Raw genomic sequence first — 17,409 nt, forward strand, 5'->3', positions numbered from 1 at the left:
CTAACTATAGATACAAAAAAAGGTATACTAGTTATGCGTAAAATATATATATCATGTGTGTGTAATGTTGATATACACTATCGATTATTATTTTGATGAGTGATTCACAACCTAAAATTCTCATCAATAGAAGCAAAAGGAATAAGTAAAAATATTTTAAAATTATTGGGCTCGACACATTTTGTTGGATTGGACTTCATGGGCCCAAAATCTGTTTCTGGGTTATGATTTGGGCTGAAATTGATCGTGAGCTAGTGATTAGTGACAGAGTTCAAAATTTCACTAAAAAATATGAATATAAAGGAATGAAAAATGGAAAAACTAAAAAATTGAATATCTATTATATATATATAAGAAGTAATTTGAAACTTATATACACAATATAATTTTATCGATAAAAGATATATTGGATTGTGCATATGGTTATTGTGTATTGATCGATTCGATCAATTTAAAATTTATCGATTCGATTTGTCATTTATCGATTTGTAAACATGCTAAACCATTAAAATTTGACTTATCAATTTACCAGCCATTAATCATTGTTCCAAATATTTATCATATTTTAAGTAACAATCCTAAAAGTGATTACTTGTGCAAATTTACCACTTAAAAAAATCATTTTACATTTCTTTTTATTCTTTTGTACTTCCCTTTTGGAAATGATTTATGCATTAACTAATATTATATAAGAGCTAGTAACATATATAAAATAAAAAGAAAAAGAAATTAACTTGGTTATTAAATAAAAAAGATTTAAAAAAGAAAACAAAAGACATAGTCACTCATTTAAATGTAGAATTCTTGAGTTTGCAAAAATAAAAAAAAATACAAATATATGTATATCATAATAGTATAATATTAAATATTTATTTGACCTTATTTATTTATTTATTTTATTTATATCTTTTTACTTGTACAACTTGTATAAGAAAAATTCTAACCAACACCCCCTATTTTGACTTAATTTCCACCTAATTTTTCTTCAACAACCAAACATCATATACAGTCCAGATTTATCATTTGTTACACAATAAACTTCTATTAAAAAAAATGTACAATAAAATAAAATAATATAATCAAGATTTCTTATTTTTTTTGCCGATTTTATTGCCAAAAAAAATTCTACATCTTAATATTTTTAAAAAAATCCTTGAATTGTTAAACAATGACTGTTTCTTTTATAATTCTTATTTCATTTTTTTTTTTGTAAAATATTCATTTGCTTAAAAATATATCTTGAAAGATGACTTCTTAATTATATTTATTTTTATTTCATTTGATTTCTTTTTTTAAAAAAATAATTTAAAAAGGAATAGTTTGTCATGCACACAAAGGGTAGTTGAATTAATCAGACGAGTGGTGGTAGGTAAGGGCCATTTTGAATTTAATAAGAAAATTAGATTTTTATTTAATTTTTTAATCAATCTCGCGATTAATTTAAATTTGTTTGACAAATGAGTTGTTTAAGGAGAAAATCGAAAATGAAAATACTATTTATTTCACTATTATCGATAAATAATATAATTGGTGAGTTATAGATTTCCATCAACTTAAAAAGAAAAAGGTGTCCTTTTTTAGAGATTTGCCAACAATTTGTCAATATTTCATAAAATATAATATATATATATATATATATATATACCACATCTTGACAATTGTCAGTGGTCATTGAAGTTTTCTTCTTTTATAAGAAAATAAACATGTATATAATATTTGGTTTATAGGTTATAATAATTTTGTTTGTAATTTGAGAAAAATTTGATTCTGAATGAAATGATTATATAGTAATTAAGATTAAAGTAAAATTTTAAACTTGTATATTAGAGTGTTTCTGAACTACGCAAATGATCGTCTATGACATGATTCACTAATTCTATCCAAGATACTATGTATTATTCGTTTCGATATCAATTATCATTGATTCAAAATTGAATAGACATACTTTATCATATATATACGAAATTTAATTGATGACTGAAAAAAAAAATAGAACTATAACTTTTCGTATGAATATACTTAATTCTATTTATATTCAACTACATATGTCATTGTGAAAGAATTTTATAGTATAAGATTATTTTTCTACGAGTTGTATGATTCTAGAATTTCTTATTCATCCTTTGTTTTTTTACTACAAATTTTATTGTATAAATAAAAGATAAACTTGGGTAAACGACAATGTTGAGATGGCCGAGTTGGTCTAAGGCGCCAGATTAAGGTTCTGGTCCGAAAGGGCGTGGGTTCAAATCCCACTCTCAACATCTTATATTTTTCTTTTAAAAATATTTCTAACTCGCATTGTCGTCCAACTAAATTTATAGTCACATCAGAAAGTAGGGTTTTGTGTCTCTTCCTTTTTGAACTTTACCGAATTGACTTATTAGTTATGACAAGCTAAATTGTTAAAAATCATTAAGATAGCGACATATTAATTAATCGTTATCAATTTAACCGTTACAATTTGATACAAAAAAAATGATACTAACACATTGCAGAGTAATCCGTTAAAAAAAAATCAGATCGTTAAGAATTAATAACCTTATAAAAATTCAAAACTGTTAAACCAATAACACATTACCGAACCAATAACTTTATTCTATTTGAGTTATTGATTTTGGTTTGATTTTGAATAGCTCTATAAAAGAAGTCTCGCATTAATTATTATTACTCATATTATGATCTGACTAATTTAGAGTCATATTAAAAAGTCGATAAAACTTTCTAATAAAGACAACTTAGTAACCATGTTTAAACTTAGGCCTCTATGGTACTTTAATATCTTATTCTTTTTCTACATGATAACATGAGTAACTTATAAGAATAATTTTTTAAATGCTTTTATAATTCTGTCACATAATTTTTTACTAGTCACTTTCATGTGAGTTACGAAATATCTTAATTAATAAAACGAAAAACTCGTGGAAAATTTAACCTAATATTATTTGATTAGACCTAATATTATTTTCATTGAAATTAATTAGGTAAAAGTTGTTTTAGCTCTGTATTTCATTTTCGAATATTAGTAACTTTATAATCATATAGACTTAATTTCAAATATATAATATAATCTGCAAGGATGATTGAGTTAATTGAGTAGGACAATAAAGGTGTTAGTTATATCTAATATTTTTTTTTAGTCGAACTCGTGACACATAGGTTAAAAGATCTATAAGTATTCAATATTTAACAGTAAAATATTCTTAAAATATTATAAATATAATATATTACTTACATTAAGGGACCAAAATTACATAATTTGATTAATTCGTGGTTAAGTATATTTTGTTAACCATTTCAAGGATTAAAATTTAAAAAATTCAATAATTCAAGGATTAAAAATACTATTACCCCTTAAAATTAATACGAACGTGCAAATGAAATTTTTTTTTAAAAAAATTACAATTGTCTGACATTTTTATAAGAATGGGAAACATCAATAAAAAATAATTAGACACGAAATTAAAATTTAAAATTCATAAATTTAAAATTATATAATTTTAAAGTTATTAGTTCGAAATTCTATATTTATAAAGTTACTGGTGGTACTAAACTCGCAATGAATGAGTTAAATCACCCCTAAGATTGATGAATAAATGATGTCGAAAATAATAATATTAAAATTTTAAAAATAAAGATAATAATAGTAAGTGAAAAGTTATGTTTCCCACCTACCACAAGAATTAAGGTTAAAATATTCGTCCAAATTCGTGAATCTTCACTTAGCTCCGCCTTTAATTACAATTAATTTTTTTTTAAATTTTTTTTTACTATTTCAACCACATTTTCTACTTTTGTTCACCAACCCATTCTCTTCCTAATTTCAAATATTTAGATGAAATATACTTTCAGAGTTAATCGAGTTTTCAGCTTATACATCTTGTATACTGTACAAGTTATATTCAAATAATTAAAAGAAAAACCTAAAATAAAATGTTCGAAAACGTTTAAGGTGGGATTGTTTGATACGATGAAGTTAGAAATTTCATAAATCAAAAAATTCATAAAAGAGAGTTAATGAGATTTCAACACATGAGCATCCTAAGACTCTTTCAAGGCGCCTAAAAATATCACTAGGCTACAACACCTTGTTCTTTTAAAAGTGTTCAGAATATATTATTTAATCATTTCGTATAGCATGATATTTATATGTACGATATTATTTGACAATATTGAGTGTTCAATTGGACACCTTGACTATAACATAGATACGCCCCTATTTGGTAGAATGTATTTTTCAAAAGAAAAATATATGTAGTAGTTTTGTGTATTATGTTATTTATATTAATATTTTGTCTAAGTTATAACTAATACATGACAAATTATTAATATATAATAATGTAAGAGTTTTTAAAGCATGCATCGTGATTAAAGATATAATTATTTTTCAAAATATTTTTACATATTTTTTTATCATATTTAAAGAGGATTTTTATGTAAACAATACATATCATTTTTAATACATAAACTAACATTGTATAGATAATAATTTAATATAACTAATGTCAACATGATAATAAAAACATTAGAAATATTATTATTATATACCATTAAATTTCATATTATTATTATTATAAATCCAATCATATGACTCCAAAAAGGATAACGTGGTTCATAACTTTTTAAAGATAATGCCACAATTACAAAAAGAACAAACTTATCAACACAAAAATAAAAATAAAAATCTCTACATCAAATGGAATGTCTAAAAATGGCAAATATATTATAGACTATGGTCCTTAGTACTACAATTTTCCTTGACCCTAGCAAAAATACCAATCTCAATAATTTTAATTATTAATAGCTCTTTTATCACTTTCTTTTTTAATAAAAAAAATTAGAAAAAAAAAACTATATTATCTTTGACAATAATTAAATTTAATATTTGTTTCTAGTTTACTCTTAAAAACTTTTATAATCACAACAAATGTTTTTATAAAGTTATAATAGTTGTATGCTATGATATTTCTTTTTAAAATTTTAATTATCACAAAATGGAGTGAGTATGTTCAACGAACTTTTTACATCAATAAGTATTGTAATTAAAAAGTTTAGATTTTGTAATCTATAATTAAAAGTTTTCGAGTTTAAATTATTGGGAATGATTTTTTTTTTTAGCATCAATAGAGTTAGATGTTAGTTACTCAATTTATGTATATTTATTTTCCAAACCCAAAATTTTAGTTAGGAACTTAATTTCATGAAAACTCTATATGACCTACTAATGGTTTGGTAATATGTTTTTATATTAGTGTTGATAGTAACAACAAAAAGAAGTTTGAAATAAAAAATCATAAATGTTTCCATCATGTGATAAAATTATTTCAAATGGTATAAATGTGATAGGGCAATAACTTTATAATGATTTCAAGTGATTTTTTGAATTTCAAACTATTTGAGTATATAAAGTTAATAATGTTTTTTTTGAATTGACTCAAAAATATTGAAAAAGAAATTATGATACCTTGTGGGAACATCACATGAGGTTGAAGTTTGTAAGAAGTCAAGAAAAAGTTGTTGAGAGCACAAGTTGGGTGTGTATATATATATAATTTTTATTTACTTATTTTAATTATCTAATAAAAAATGCATGTGAAGAAATTGTTAGAAATATGAAAAGATTATTATAGAATAATTAGTTAATACAATTATTAATATAAATATTTTTAATGGTAAATCTTTGTAGCTTTTGTAATTTAATGAATTTTAGTAGTTTGTTATTAGATTATTGTGGTTTTTATTAAATATCATATTATGGTTATAGAATAATGTATTATATATTTCAATATAAAAATGATAATTTTGAGTTAAATTTATAAATATTTTGGTAGTTTTTAGAACTTGTGAGTACAAAGTCAAGTGGTGATTGTTTTTTTTTTTTTTATAAAAAAAAAGAAGAGAAATATGTTTCCAAGAACTTTGATCAAACACATAATTGAACTTCACATAAATCTAATTTTCTTAAAATATTCGATTATTTATAACAAAATGTTAGGTTAATTAAGATCTTGATTAGTTTGAATTTTCACGAGATTTTTATATAAAAAATATTTTTTATTAATTAATTATATGTTATATTATATCAAAAATAACAAAATAACATTATAATCCAAAATTCGTAAATAAAAATTCGGACTTTTGCATCTTCATAACTCTTTGTCGTGAAGCCAGCATTAGCCTAAAAATTATATTCCCTTGGATCTTATAACTTCATAGAATGAAAAAAAAGTGTATCCTTTTTATTTGATCCTATTTCTACAATTATTTGAAAAACATTACTAATATCAATTACAAGAATATAAAAAAAATAAATTAAATTGATAGAAAGTGCTTTTCTCAAATTAGGTTCACAAAAAAAAACAAATTAAATAATTAAATATCAGATGATTAAATAAAAAAAATACAAAAGGAGAGAAAGAGACAATTGAACTAAGTCATCAAGAATTCAATCACCGATTCTGATAAATTTGTAGATCATAAAAGTTAAGACAGTTGAAAAAACATATTCGAAATTTAAACATATCATCAATTTTACGTTAAGATTTATAGATTAAAATTTTATTTTTTTCGAGCCATAAGAAAAAGTCTATATTAACTATTAAACTAGAAAATAAATAAATTCATCACATATGGGTAAAAAAAATTGAGTATAAACAATTACACATTCACCAAAGATTATGAAATGTAATTTAAATTTAAACTATGATATAAATCCTAAAATAAAACATATTAAATGTAATTTAATTTTTTTTTTCATGAGGTGGGGGTGGTTGTTAATCTTCACGAGAAGGACACCATGGAGTCATATCCATTGGATAACTTCCCAAAACCCTCAAAAACGACGTGAACTCCTGAACTTCAGCCAATGCATTTTGAGCTCTAACATCCGCCATGGAAGCTTCGAAATCTACATAGAACATGTACTCGAAATGCTTCGCCGTTCCGACGTTAGCGTCGTCGACTAGCCGGATCGGACGATTCCGGTGAGGCCGTGACTCGATTTTCGTTAAACTGATGTTTCTGAATGCGAAAGCTGATAAAACTTTGAACAGAACGCTTGTTCCTTTATCATGTGCGAAGACGATGCTTGTTTTGAATGGACGATCGGTTCGAGGAATTATTGGTTCACGAGCTAGCATAACGAAACGAGTTACGTTGCTTGAATCGTCCTGGATTCCTTCAGCTAAGATCTGGAGACCGTATAGATCGGCAGCGCGTGCTGAGGCGATTGCAGCTGTGTCACGGAGGTTGTGGGAAGCTATGTATTCAGCAGCGCCGGCGGTATCGTCAACAGCTTCACGAGTTACGTTTAAACCGAGTTTTGTTAATGTGAGCTCGCATTGTGCTAAGGCTTGTGGATGGCTTATGACTCTGTTGAGATACTCTTTTCGAACGCCTGGAAGTGCTAAGAGGCAGTGGTGGACCGGTAGTTGAACTTCTCCGACGATGTGGAGACGGTGACGAAGGAGGAGGTCGTAGTTTCTGTGAATAGATCCTCCGAGAGAGTTTTCAACGGGGAGAACTGCACGGTCAGCGATCCAGAGTTCAACGGCTTGGAATGCAACCTCGAATTGATCACAAGGTATGGCTTCACATTTCGGATAAGCTTTACCGGCGGCAGCTTCGCTGTACGCTCCAGGTACGCCTTGGTAAGCGACGCGAAGCTGAGCACCGTGCATCGGCGCTGGGGAGAGGTCAGTAATGGTGAGCGGCTTAGGTTGGTTATCGATTGGAACTAGATCGAGATCTATCGCCGCCTTATGGCCGTTCACGGCGGTGATGTTACCAGCACCGCCACTCTTCTCAGCGTTCTGCTGCTGCGACACAACTTTACTTGCTAAAATCGCACAGGAACTCTGCCAGTCGGCTCTAGAACCGCCGGCGTGTCCGGCAGAGTTGGTATTCGCGGTACCGGTGTTGACGGCGGCGTTGGCCGCGTCAAACCGGTAAACGCATGTGATAACTGGTCGAATCGAGTTAACCCGGTTCGACCGTATCTTCGTCTGGATTAAGGATTTGAGATTTATCCCCGACGATGATGGAGTAAGCGATTGCATTTTTCTAGGGTGCAAATTGCAATTACTCTATAAAATTAGGGGCTTAATTGAGAAAAAAAGAAAAATATAAAAAGAGAGAAATTTAGTTGAAGCTTGCAGTTCTAAGGGAACATCCAAGCTGAGAAATGAAAGAAATGTACATGGTATTTATATTGGGGGAGTGGGTGGGTGAAGGAGGTTTGGTCAATCTCTCACCAACCATTTTTTGCTCTCTTATTAATTTCACGGTCAATCATAAATAATTTTTTGTACCTTCAAAGATTACGTATATCTTAAATAGATTACATTTTTGGTTAAAATTAAAAAAATATATATATACTATTATTTCTGTATCATTTATGTGACATTATTTAATTTGATATGTTATTTTAAAAGAATTACTTTTGAATATTATAATTTAAAATATTTCTTAAATATTTATGTGTTTGTAAATAAAAAGGAAAATTAGGATTATATCATTTTTAATCATAATAAAGTAATCTTTTTAGAATGAATTAAAAAAGAAAAATTATCACGACAAAGAAATTAAGAAATGTTATGATATAAACTTAAATAAAACAAAAAGTTAAAGGGGATTTTTTCTACTATTTGACACCCCTTAGTAAAAGGTTGTTTCGTACTAATTATTTATCCTAGTAATTTCTTTTAGAAGACTATTTAAGTTTCCAAAATGATGGGTATTTTTTGTTCTTATTTAATTTTGGAAAAATTTACGAATATTTTTAGATTATAATTGAATTTTTAGAGATACACTTTAACTAAATTAATGTACTATTATCCCTTAAACTTATTTTTTAGTAATTTTGTACATCTTTTTGGTTTACATGACATCTAAATATTTTTCACGCGTCTCAATTGCGTAAAGTCACGGCGTGTGCCATGTAAGACAAAAGATGCACAAAATTATAAAAAAAATAAGTTCAGAAGATAATAGGACCTTAGTTTAGTTAAGATACGTGTGTCTCAGAAATTTCAATCATAATCTAGAGAGTACTTGTGTATTTTCTCTTTAATTTTCTGTCTTCTTTTGACTTGATATGAAATTATAAGAAATAATTTTTTTTTGAATTTTATGTTCTTAATTTCAAATATATCGTATGAAAACTTGAAATTACATTAAAAAGGTCAATATTTTTTTAAAAAAAAAAATCTTTTTTTTAAATGATAACCAAATTGAAGAGAGCAAAAAATTGTGACTCGTCTATTATGTCTAATAACAATAGTAATAGAAAGTTGTTGATATGATACATAAAGAAACACACACGTTTCTATCTAGACATCCACACATATTCATGTGAATTTATAGTGTGGTTTCTTTCCATGAAGATAGAGACAAGTAACAACTCACAACTGTTGTTTACCCTTTTTTTTTCTATTTATGTTATATTATAATAAATTAAAATTTATAAGATTTAGTTCTAATATAAGAAATATTAAAAGAGATTCAAATTTATTCTGCTTCTAATAGTAGAATTCCATGGAGATTAGAGAATTTCGTAGAAATAGCGCCATCCCCACCAACCACTTTTCCTTGAAAAATAATTAGTGTTATTAACTTTTTAATTTAATATATAAAAGTCTTAGGATATTACTTATTTATAATATTAATTATAAGAATGTAAATTTAAAAAGTGATTATTTGTAAACTTTATCCATTGTAATACAACATACTTATATAATTACAGTAACATGCAGTTGAATTGAAGGAGATTCAACTTGTAATAAAATTTTCAAATCAAACTCTGGAAAATACCATTGCTTTATTTGACCATAAATTTAGATATAAAATTCAAAATAGTTGAAAATTATTACATAAAAAGTAGATGAAAAATCATAATTAAAAAAAAAAAATTATTTGAATCTCAAATTAAAAAGGAGACAGATAAACTGAAACGAAATAAATACTATTTAACTTTGGTGTTGGTTTAACCATTGAATTCCCCCGAGTAAATAGAGTCCGGAGTCTAAAGGGTAAAAAATGTTAACAAAAATTTCAAAACGGTATATGAAATTTCTTTTTAATCAAAAGGGCAAAATCGCTCGCGAAGTAGCGATTTTGTCCACTGAAAAAAGCAAAATCGCTGTTGTAGCAGCGATTTGTTAAATTTGCTTTTTTTTAAAAAAAATAAAAAATTATGACAAAATCGCTCCCTCGGAGCGATTTTCAATTTTCAATTTTTTTTTATAACCTTTTTAAGTAAGTCGCTGCTTATGCAGCGACATTACCTTAAATTTTTTTTTTTTTGCTTCTTTTATTTAAAAAAGTTTTAAAGCATGCATGTATTTAAACATACTCTTTATGTAAACAATTTTCTCTCCTCGAGATTTAATTGTACTATTTTTTTGCTTCAAAATATATAAGTGTACTTATTTAAGTAAAAATCATGTTTATTAAAAAATTAATAAATACAATGTGTAGTTTATTACTTTCTCTAGCCTTTTTTTATTTTTTTAAAAAAAATAAATCGCTGCCAAGACAACGGTTTTAAATCAAAAATTTTTTAGTGATTTAATTTTTAAAAATTAAAAAAGAAATAATTAAAAATCGCAGCAATTTAATTTTAAAAAAATATTTTTTTCATTTAAACTTTTTTAAATAAAAGAAGCAAAAATAAAATAAAATTTAAGGGCGACTTACTTAAAAGGGTTATAAAAAAATTTGAAAATTGAAAATTGCTCCCTCGGAAGCGATTTTGTTTTTTTCAATGGACAAAATCGCTACTTCGCGAGCGATTTTGCCCTTTTGGTCAAAAAAAAGTTTCATATACCGTTTTAGAATTTTTCTTAACATTTTTTATCCTTTAGGCTTCGACTCCGAGTAAATATCTATTTGGATGATTAACTATATATTCAAACAGAAGAACTTCTATTAAATTGTTTCACGTAATTTTATGGATAATTTTGATTGTGGAATATTATTGGGAAATGGAAATTTAAAAATAAAACAATAATATGAAATGTTTTTTTTCCCCAATAAAATGTGAAGTGTTTTATATGGAAAAATTATTGATAAATTTAAATTTGACAAAATTGACTATATGAATTCTCATATTCATTTATAATTATTCTATATTTATTGAAATTCTAACACATCCATCACACATCTTAATGTATATAGATGAGAATAAATTTACTATTATTTTTAGGTGAGCAACTTAAAAAGGGCAAAAGAAAAGAGAAAGGTAAGGAGTAAAAAGTGTTTCTCTCTTGCAATTCAAGTAAATCATCGTCAAGTTATCACGTAAAGTTAAGTTTAAGATTGAATTAAAATTGATAATTCAAATTAAATTTTTTTTTTATTGGTTTAATGATTTTGATAATTGTTTTGATTTTTTTATTATTGGACTATCCATTTTTTTAACGATTTAAATTTTTTTCTTAACATGTTATATTTAATACCATTCAGTATTTAAAATTCTTGACAAAAAGTTAGTGTTGTTTTTGAGAAAGATACAATTTATCAACTTATGTGCATAATTTATTTGGTTTGTCGTCATATTTTAATTGGTATTTTTCTTGATGTTTATAGAATACTTTAAATTTCATGTGTTAGTGTAATTGTTATTTTTAAATAGTTTTGTTTCATTTTCGAAGAACTTTTTTTTATATATAAGAAATTGCTCAAGGACTGGTTTTAAATGTAAAAAGGACTATTGTTTTATTTTGAAAAAATAAGTTAAGCTACAACATGCGGTGACTTTTTTCTAAAGAAATTGTATAAATGAAAGTTAATTATCTAACCTTAGCTTAGTGGTGCACTTAATCAAAAATTAAATGTTGGAGTTATCTTTGTTCCTTTTCTCTTCTAATGATGATGATAAAAATGGTTTCAATTATTAATTTATCTAATTTTAAAAAAAGTTTGCACGACTATAGGATAAGTAGAGGAAATTTATTGACAAATATAAATAAATAAGAGGAAGACCATCGTAATTAAAATTTAAAATTGATAATTGTTTGATTAAGTTCAACTTACTAATGACATGATTCTAAATAAAAACATACAAATATGACATAATTCTAAATAGAAATATACAGATCGAAAATTGAAATAAAGCATAATGGGTAGTAAGTCTGGTTGCAAAGTGGGAGAGGAATAGTATTCACGTATTTTCTTATTTTTCGATGTATATTGTTATATATATGTTGCTTTATACCGTATCTCTTACTCTTTTACTACCACATTTGAATCGAGGTTTATCAAAAATAATACTCACTCTGTTTAAAAAAGAATGACTTTTTTTCTTTATTAGTCTTTTTAAAAAAGAATGATCTCTTTCTTTTTTTTGTAACAATTTTTCATGTGGCATCTTTAAGACGACAAGATTAAAGAACAATTTTGTAAGTTATGTCAAATGTATCAAAATGTCGTTTAATCTTGTGGTCTTAAATATGTCACGTGAAAAATTAAAGTTAAAGTGTTGCCAAAAAAGAAAATGATTCATTCTTTTTTAAACAGACTAAAAAATAAACATAATCATTCTTTTTTAAACGGAGGGAGTAGTTGATTACCACCCTTTATATTGGGATAATTTAGAAATCAAAATCGTTTCACCTTTAACATAAGATTTCGAAATCGAGTTTATAAAAATGAAAAAAAAAATCAAAGCAATATACCATCATACACCAGTTTATAGAAAATTTGAAATACGAAACATGAAATCAAATAGGAGTAGTAACGAAATACATCTTTATTATAATAAAAAGGGAAAATACATAAGTACCCTCCCAACCTATGTCCAAAATTTCAGAGAGACACTTATACTAAACTAAGATTCTATTACCTCCCTGAACTTATTTTATAAATAATTTTTTATCTCTTTTTGACCTACGTGGCACTAATTTGAAAAAAAAGTCAACTAGCGTTGGATCCACAAGATAGTGTCATGTAGGCCAAAAAGTGATAGAAAATAATTAATAAAATAAGTTCATGAGGGTAATAGGACCTTAGTATAATATAAATGTGTCTCTGAAATTTCGGACATAGATTGAAAAGGTACTTGTGCATTATCTCTAATAAAAAATAAATCATGATAAAGGAAATATCTTTGCTAAAAGCTACGTACCCAATGACATATACATTAATCCAACATTGTATTTCGAATTTATTATGGTTATAAAAACACAAGTTTATTTTTGAGACGTAATTTGATATAATATTTTTTGTCAAAAAGACAATTTTATTTTTTGGGCTCGAATTGAAACGTTTAGCTTGAGATTTTATTTTTTAAAAAAAGTTTGTTTGTATCACTCTTTTCTTGATATTCTACGTACGATATTTCTACATGTCAATTTTAAGTTGATATTTCCTTCAAATATTGACTATAATTCGATAAATGTCAGTATTGAGAAATAGATGTCTTTGTATAAGTGTCTTTAATTAGAGCCATAAATTTATAGTAATTTAGAAAAAGCATGGAATAAATAAATAAATAGATAAATAAATATCAATATAAATATCTCAACGTTGTATAAGATGATTTATATATGCAGAGTCTGATTTCAAAATAGAAATTTTATGTATTTAATTATTAAAGTTTCGTAGGATTAAATCTACTATATTATTGTTCATTTTTATGATTTGATGCAACTTTAATAAATTTTTAATCATAAATTATATTTTACATTGACATAGAAATAGTTTGATATTATCGAATTCATCTTAAATCAATAATTATTTATGCGAAATTAAATGTAACAATATAATGAAATTCAATTGTTCAATTATAATAATTGAATTCATAGAAATTACATTCGAAATTTGTTCGTGTATATGTTGGTGACTTGATTTAGATATTAATTTTAGAATGAGTTTGACTTTTATGGAAATTTCTGAAATTGTGCTATCAATCATTTTCAATTTTATCTCCAATTATTATTCTGTTACTTTTAAGATTTTATGTATTAGATTTTAAAGTAAACATAATAAATCAAATAACATGATACATTAAGCTTTTGTTATACACAAAATTAAAGAAACCATAAGATTAATCATAAGAAGTTATTATAAGGATGCAATAAATAAATGTTTGTGATTTAATTTGTTTTTGAACTCATATAATAGAAACTTAGTATACACACTATTATTAATATTATTTATTTATTTTTACCTAAAGGTCTAATATATGGGTAGGTGAATTGGGATTTTGGTTGTGTATTAGAACTAAATTCATTGAATGTAGACAGGGTATGCTACTACAGATAGAACCATATTAATCTAGAAAATTAAGTACTCCATGTATAGAGGCGGATTCAGAATTTTCAATAAGGAGATTTATAATTTGTAGAAATAGATAGTCGAAGGGGGTTCAACATCTACTATATATACATATAAACTTATTATAACCATGCATAAATAATATAATTTTTCGCCCGAAGTAATTTAAGATGAATTTACTTAATGTGATGTAGCTCCGCCCCTGCTCATATGTGTTATACATGACATAATACATTGTTCGAGTGTATGTCACATGAATTATATGTAGAACACGTGTATCTACTTGTTTAACTTTATATAAGTTTAAGCGTCTAATTATATATAGTTAAAATTAGACAACAAAAATATCAGCTAAAACTAAGTCATCAAATTAATGCCTTCTTGTCAACATCTCGAATTTTTGGCTAAAATCATTCTTGAAGTATGACCTAAGCTTAAACTACATCCTTCTGTTTATATTTTTTTAGAACTCATGCCACCAACAAAGAGTTAAATGTGTCAAGTTGAATTAATATATATACACATGGTTGCGCTAGTTAAGTTAAGTGACTTTTTTATTTTTTTAGAAATTGAAAAATTAAATCATATTCAGACAAATATATGTTCAAATCTAAATATTTTCGTAAAAATATGGTCAAATACTACTCCAACTTCAAATTTTTCGAATACAATAATTATTTATTTTATTTCATAACTAAACGTCTACGTAATTTCACTAAATTTTCAACATTTCTGTAGATTGTATAAAATGTGAATTGCATTGTGTATATAGTACATGCACCCAAAGTATTTTATTAAGGAAAATCTCTAAATTGTTGGACATAATACTTTTGAAATAATTTTTTTACATAATCGTTCTAACCATCGGAACCTATTGTACATATATTTCAAAACTTATGTGTTGTTGCTAGTCAATTTACTTGATAATGGAAAAAGCATATAAACTGACAACACGCAAAATTTAAATTTCGAGAATGAAATAGTCATTTCCTATCCATATCCTTTTTCTTTTAGGTAGCTTTGATTTTCTTGTCGTGGCAAGACATGAACAGATTAATTCTTTTTATTGGTTCAATCAGTTTCTTAGCAAAAATAGATTGAAGGATGATTCTTGTTATTTTTTATATAGTATAAGGATGTTTTTTGCTCACTTAGATAATATAAGGATGTACATTAGATTTTGAGTTATAGTTGAGGGATGATTTTAGCCAAGAACTCTCAACCTCTCACACATTAGTCATTTACCGTGATTACGTTTTTCTATTATCTTCATGTTATGTTATATTATAGAACATAAGACTGGCGGCGGTACCGGAACCGGGACGAAATTGGTACTGTGTGAAACGATACTGTTTTGGAACTGGGATCGAACCGGACCGGTAAAACGATAAATTTTGTCATATTTCGTCCCGATCCGGAAGGGAACCGGTAGTATACCGGATCGGACCGGACCTATAACTGGAACAGATTTTTATTAAAAAAAAAAAATTATTTAAAACTTAAAGATTTATTTTTTTTAATTGAATATAATTTTAATTATAATAATTAAAAAATCAAAAATTTAAATTTCAAACTTTAAAAGTTAAATTTTTTAAAATTTTTAAACTTTAAAGTTATAAATTTAAATTTCAAATTCTTAAAGTTTGAAAATTTTAAATTCAAACTTTAAAGTTATAAAATTAAAAATTGAAAATATTAAAAATTAAATTTAATACAAAAATATTAAAAAATAAATTAAGGCGAGTAGCCTATATTGTTATTCATATTTATTTGATATTACAATTACATTTACAAAAATATTAGTAGAGTATTAAAAGATTTAATCTACACAACCACTTTCTAGGAAGAGTTCTGTTTGAATTAAATCTCGAATTATCATATTTTTACTAATAGTTGGTGCCACTATATAAATCTCTTCATAAATCATTCAACATTTCTTTAGTAACATGTTCGGAAATTGGTTGAGTAGAAAGATCTTCCATTGTTTCAATCCCGTCGTCACTATAATCCTGCACTACTTCATCAACGTCATCTTGAAATTTGGTCGATAGTGGTTCACGATCCAAATTTTCTTCTCTCGGCATTAATCCAATCTCGAAATAATACCGATATCTCCAAGTTGTCGGCTGCTAGTGAATGCCTATGTTCTCCAAGTTGAAACCTTGCTGCACTAAAGACGACTTCCGAAGCTACTGACGAGGCTTGCATAGCTAATTATCAATATTTCTATCATTATCATTATCACTAGGCAAATCCTCATCAAAATTACCAAAGCGACGTTGTAAATGTCCATGATAAGGATCTAATCCTGAATTACTATCAATATTAAAAATCGTATCATCAACATGTGTATAATCATCCGTATTTATTCTTAATACAATAGATTTTTTAGTTTTTGATTTAGAAGAACTACCGATTTTTGCATTATCGGAGGATGTAAAGTTACACATATTTTTTACATGCTCAAATGCACTTTTTTTACCCTTTCCTTTTTTAACAATATTTTTACCGGAATTCATATTAAAATATTAAAAGTGAGATTATATATAATACGAAAAATGTAATGCAAATAATAAATCACAAAATAAATAAATAATTATTTAAATATAAATGAAATGTAAAATAAAAGTTTGAACAAAAAAGTAGATGTTTATGACCGCCAAAAGCCGGATGTAAAAAGTTGAAAGTTGAATTTTGAAGTTCCAAATCCAATTTTTAAAAATCAAATAAGGCAACACCGAAATTTAAGATATTAGAGAATTAGAGATTAGAGAGTTGAGAGAATAGAAGATTAAGAGATGATTTTGTGATTTAAAAAAATGAAATTTAGGGGTATTTATAAATAAAAAAATGGATTGTATAATTTTTAAAACTTTAGGGTATTAATAAAGATTGGGGAGGTAGGAGTGTAAGTGGCTGAAATTTGGGTAAAATAGCTATTGGGAAAGCCCACTAGCCGTTACCAAACGGCTATAAACGGATAGATTTAATAAAAAAAATTTGACCGGAATAATAATTTTCGAAATCGGAAGGGACCGATAAATCCCAATTTCCATCTCGTTAACTGTCCCGAAATCGAACGGAACCGATCTATACCGAAACTAACCGTAACCGGACCAGGACAGACCGGTAACC

General features: G+C 26.2%; 1 protein-coding gene and 1 non-coding gene across 2 annotated transcripts; one reads left to right on the forward strand and one right to left on the reverse strand.

Annotated features, from left to right (window-relative positions):
* Window positions 1–2,183: 2,183 nt before the first annotated feature.
* On the forward strand, window positions 2,184–2,264 carry TRNAL-AAG (transfer RNA leucine (anticodon AAG)). Its single transcript has one exon. It is a non-coding gene; the product is annotated as a tRNA-Leu (tRNA).
* Window positions 2,265–6,630: 4,366 nt separating this feature from the next.
* On the reverse strand, window positions 6,631–13,538 carry LOC101247693 (arogenate dehydratase 3). The gene has a single exon (XM_069291654.1). The coding sequence runs from the start codon at window positions 8,055–8,057 to the stop codon at window positions 6,774–6,776; it is 1,284 nt and encodes a 427-aa protein (XP_069147755.1). The 5' UTR covers window positions 8,058–13,538; the 3' UTR covers window positions 6,631–6,773.
* Between the last annotated feature and the right edge of the window lie 3,871 nt (window positions 13,539–17,409).

The sequence above is a fragment of the Solanum lycopersicum genome, chromosome 11, assembly GCF_036512215.1.
Source record: "Solanum lycopersicum chromosome 11, SLM_r2.1".
Classification (NCBI taxonomy): Eukaryota; Viridiplantae; Streptophyta; class Magnoliopsida; order Solanales; family Solanaceae; genus Solanum; species Solanum lycopersicum.

Coding starts and splice junctions, on each gene's coding strand:
- LOC101247693 (XM_069291654.1), bottom strand. CDS start 8,057: ATGCAATCGCTTACTCCATCATCGTCGGGGATAAATCTCAAATCCTTA.